At 51.5% G+C, this 4,982-nt stretch overlaps 1 protein-coding gene across 1 annotated transcript; it reads left to right on the top strand.

The window, feature by feature from the left end:
- The first annotated feature begins 973 nt into the window (after window positions 1-973).
- Window positions 974-4,196, top strand: BHLHE22 (basic helix-loop-helix family member e22). The gene has a single exon (XM_072951900.1). The coding sequence runs from the start codon at window positions 1,400-1,402 to the stop codon at window positions 2,519-2,521; it is 1,122 nt and encodes a 373-aa protein (XP_072808001.1). The 5' UTR covers window positions 974-1,399; the 3' UTR covers window positions 2,522-4,196.
- Window positions 4,197-4,982: the final 786 nt, after the last annotated feature.

Genomic DNA, 4,982 nt, shown 5'->3' with positions numbered 1-4,982 from the left:
TATGCACGAATACCCACTTGGTGTGTGAGAGGCTTTGACTCCTGGTGAAGTTGAACTATTTTGAAACAATTAGATTTTAATGTTGAGGAAAGTTTGAGCAATCAGTTTCTTCCTGATTAGGAAATCGTGTGCTTCATAATCACCATCCCTATAGCCGATTTGTAGAGTGCTGCAAAAGCACCCCCTCCCCTTTTAAAAAAAAAATAATCTAATGGGCTGCATAATCCACCTGCTTTTCCTTTTCTCCCCCCCTCCCCCGACAATCCGGGCAGGAAGTGGGCAATTGGGGGCGGGGGCGGCATAAGGCAGTGTGTTCTAGGGGCGGGGGGCGACCGCTTTACTCTCTCACTAGCTGAGAATCTTGGGCGAAAATTTTTGGGCAAGCCAGCGGGGACGCCACTTTCCCTGAAAGTCCCATCTCCAAATCCAGACCAGAGTCATCCTAGGAACAGGGGTGGAGTATCAGTCTCCCCCGGAAGGGTCATGTAGCACAAGATGAGACAGCAGTGGCGAGGAAAGGGCCGTGGGGGATGGGGTGCGGGGGCGGGGGCGTCTGCTTTCCACGGGACTCCCAGGCTTCGCCGCCGATCTACAATTTGCTGAAGGAGCAAAGAACATCCTCGGCTCTAAGTAGGGCTTTTAGTGTGCTCATTGATGAGTGAAAGTCGCCACACATGTCAAGCTAAAGGCAGTTGTTGGGTTACTAACAGGACCCAGCGCCTTGCAAACATATGCGCTAAGCTGTGTATACAGATGGCAGGCAGAATAATGGAGCAGGCGCCTTTTATAAAGCTCTAGCTGCTGCCTGTCTTCAGACTTGGGAAATGAAACTATTCAGACTCGCGGCCAGATAGCGCCTGCGATTGTTTGTTACCGTTTTAATCCTATTAATTAAAACGTTAACCTGATTGGGTAGAAAGCGCTGTCCCAACAGGCGACTCTTCTTCATAATAACCTACTCAGAGATAATGATGTAAAAGACTCCCCCGTCTGTGGCTGCGGCTGGTTGATGGGTCCGGAAATCTCTTGAAGGTGAATCCAAGCAAGATAAACGGTGCGGAGAGGAGGCGCGGGGCTGGGCTCAGAGCGGCGGCGGCGGCGGCGGCTCCACTCCCTCCGCGCCCACCCTCCCACCATGCGGGGCCGCGGCCCATGGTGAGCCCCAGCAGCCAGCACCATCGGCTGGAGACGAAGAAGAAGAAGAAGAGGAGGCGGCGAGCGCGGGGGAAGGCGAAAAAGAAAAAGAAGGGGAGAGGGCTGCCAGCAGCACCGGGACCGACGCGCGCACCAGCCCCGGAGCCCGGCTCGGGCGCGTCTGCGGCGCCGCCTGACTCCCGAGCCGAGGCGGCGGCGGCGGCGGCCGGCGCGGCGGGCCCGGGCTGCGCGCCGGCGCCGGACCATGGAGCGCGGGCTGCACCTCGGCGCGGCCGCCGCGGGCGAAGACGACCTCTTCCTGCACAAGAGCCTGAGCGCCTCCACCGCCAAGCGCTTGGAGGCGGCTTTCCGCTCCACGCCCCCGGGCATGGACCTGTCCCTGGCGCCGCCGCCTCGGGAGCGCCCGGCGTCCTCCTCGTCGTCGCCGCTGGGCTGCTTCGAGCCGGCTGACCCCGAGGGGGCAGGGCTGCTGTTGCCGCCGCCCGGGGGAGGCGGCGGCGGCGGCGCGGGCGGCGGCGGCGGCGGGATGGGCGTCCCCGGGCTGCTCGTGGGCTCGAGCGGCGTTGGGGGCGACCCTAGCCTGAGCAGCCTGCCGGCCGGGACCGCCCTGTGCCTCAAATACGGCGAGAGCGCCAGCCGGGGCTCGGTGGCCGAGAGTAGCGGCGGCGAGCAGAGCCCCGACGACGACAGCGACGGCCGCTGCGAGCTAGTGCTGCGGGCCGGAGGCGCCGACCCGCGGGCCTCCCCGGGCGCGGGAGGCGGCGGCGCCAAGGCGGCCGAGGGCTGCTCCAACGCCCACCTCCACGGCGGCGCCAGCGCCCCCCCGGGGGGCCCGGGCGGCGGCGGCAGCGGCGGGGGAAGCAGCGGCAGTGGTGGCAGTGGTGGCGGTGGCAGCGGCGGCAGCAGCAGCGGCAGCAGCAGCAAGAAGTCCAAAGAGCAAAAGGCGCTGCGGCTCAACATCAACGCCCGGGAGCGCCGGCGGATGCACGACCTGAACGACGCGCTGGACGAGCTGCGCGCGGTGATCCCCTACGCGCACAGCCCCTCGGTGCGGAAGCTCTCCAAGATCGCCACGCTGCTGCTGGCCAAGAACTACATCCTCATGCAGGCGCAGGCCCTGGAGGAGATGCGGCGCCTCGTCGCCTACCTCAACCAGGGCCAGGCCATCTCGGCCGCCTCGCTGCCCAGCTCCGCTGCGGCGGCGGCGGCGGCCGCTGCCCTGCATCCGGCGCTCGGCGCCTACGAGCAGGCTGCCAGCTACCCGTTCAGCGCCGGGCTGCCCCCGGCCGCCTCCTGCCCGGAGAAGTGCGCCCTGTTCAATAGCGTCTCCTCCAGCCTCTGCAAACAGTGCACGGAGAAGCCTTAAACACTCTCCCCCGAAAAACACAAGACCGACCCCAAAGCTAGAGGAAAGTGAAAAGCTGCCCCCCTCCCCGGCCCCCTTTATTTGGTCCTCTGGTAGTTGTGAAACACTTGCAGAGCAAACAAAGCAGAGGCGAGAACTGAGAAGTATCAGAGACAAACGGGACTTCTAGCCTTGACATCCTCAGAATCTCGGTCTTTGGGCTGGGGAGCGAGGGAGGAGGGAGGTGGAGTTGGGATGGAGAGTGTGGATGTCTTTTTTCTAGGAAAAGTGGCAACTTTGGTGGCAGCCTCGACCGCGAGGAAGCAGAGTTTTCCATTAAGATTACAAATAAGTTGAGAAGTAGTCGTTATTAAGCGTGGAGAGTATTAAATGGCAAAATAGTAGTCCTACTGATAATTGTGAATTTGGCTAGTGCAGAGAGGGAGAGGAGTCCGGGGTTGGGTGGCTTGTGGGACGGAATATTCATTTAGACAAATCAGAAAGGGCACTTGAAAATAAATTTTGATTCTGAGCCAGGAGAAAAACTTGAAATGTAGATTTATTTAAGTGGAAAAAAAAACAAAAACAAAGAGACACGTTGCTATGAAAGACTTGTATTTTTTATTGTCTCTGAACTTTAATCCTGTGAAACTGCTCAAAAGTTTTGGCAAGAGTGATATAAAAAAAACTGACTGTGGCTGAAAGAATTGCATTTAAAAATATTTATGTGCACCTTGTTACTTTCCACTCTGCAATGATGTATTAACAATTCATGCTATTTATTTGTTATTCTTCAATGACCCTTCCACACCAACAGTATTTATCATGTGTTAAGGTCATGGGTCTTATGTGCAGATTTTTTTTAATGACTCTAAAATTCTGTTTTATAGATTAACTTATATTGTGTGCCAAGTGTTTAAAGGGTTTATTTGCCAACAAGTATGAAGAGACATATTGATGTATCTGAGCTGCTTAGGTTTATCAAAGGTCACCTGGATATCTTCAGTTGCATCATCCCTGTATTTAAATTGAGCTTTAATAAATTGCTTCAGTCCAAAAATTACAGGAAAGGTGTATTCTTAATTGATGAATGAATTGATCTCTTTTTTGAAAGGGGACTCCTTTGCATTCTAAAAAGGAAAGACATCACAGCAATAGATCCTTTAAGAACATGCTAAGCAAATATTTTTCCAGGCTGTGCTGTGCATTTTTAAAAGGTCTAATTTAATTGCTTTTAATGTATATGTACATATATAAGTTATTTTAACTGTGGAGAGTTATTTAAGTTGAAAGGCTGGTTTGATTTGCCTATGGTGTGAAATCCTTTGTTATTTTTCTAAAAAAGTAAAATTTAAAAAGAAATAAAACTAAGGAAGAGCAAGAAGCTATTTACCCAAAGTGAGCTTTCAGTTTTAGTTTGCATGGCTGTTTGCCTGCCTTTCTATCCTATGAAAATCAAGAAAACCTTTTTTTAAAAATGGAGTCCTGCTATTTTCCACTCCTTGCAGATAATACAAATTCAGTTTGTCAGGATGGATGGTGAGTGGGAGCTATGATGGATCTATTGGCGGGTTTTGGATGTGTAAAGAATGATATATATATTAAATAGGTCAATCAGACTATGACAGCTATGTACGACCATTTGTATGTGTATCTATGTCAGAAAGAATCTTTATTAAAATATTTTGATCAAACATTTTATTATGCTGTGCTTTGTGGAAGGAGCAATCACCTCTCTTCTGTGTTACTCTTTGCTTGAAAGGTAACAAAAAAGAAAGGAGTTTCAGAGAAGGTGGAACTAAAGTTTTGTAGGGTTACACAATTAGGAGCAGCCCTAGTTCACTGTTTACTTGCTAAAGGACCATGGCTGGGCCTGGTCATTGGAGGAGAGATAAATGGGGTCAGTGGTGAGACCCAGAGGAGGTCCAGAGCTCCTGTCTGCTGGCATGAACTTTGAAAGGCCTGCTCCCCCTGGAATTCTTTTCCCACTTTGTATGGCATTGTTAAACATGCCAGGGCCCATCAAAGAGGGTGACGTTTCTTAAAGAGATTTTATCAAAAATTTTATCTCCAACTTCCTGAAAAAATTTGGATTTGCTAAGGATGAATTGGATTGTGGCTTTACCCTTTTATTATGTGACAGAAGAATCAACCAAGTTGAATTATATATGTAAACAATGCCCACAGAGATTTTAAAACGTTCTAATATTGCTTGTTAATGAGATTTTTTTTTTAGGTAGTATGTTTGGATTGGATTGGGCATTGATTCTATTAAAAAATGTCTGTATAGGCTTGTATTTGGACTTTAGTAATGCCCTCACATTTAGGTTTGGTTTTTGTAGTGAAGGTGATGGAGTTGGTGGTGGTGAAGTTACAGCGTTTCCTCTGTGGGCAGTTTGCTCCACGCTTTTTGGTCTGTATGGCCTCAGCTCATAATGATATCCCTAAACGCCATCAAACTTAGTGGGGGGTGAGGGAGGAT

The sequence above is a fragment of the Vicugna pacos genome, chromosome 29 (assembly GCF_048564905.1).
Source record: "Vicugna pacos chromosome 29, VicPac4, whole genome shotgun sequence".
In the NCBI taxonomy this organism is placed as follows: Eukaryota; Metazoa; Chordata; class Mammalia; order Artiodactyla; family Camelidae; genus Vicugna; species Vicugna pacos.
This window is presented reverse-complemented; position numbering and strand designations above follow the sequence as displayed.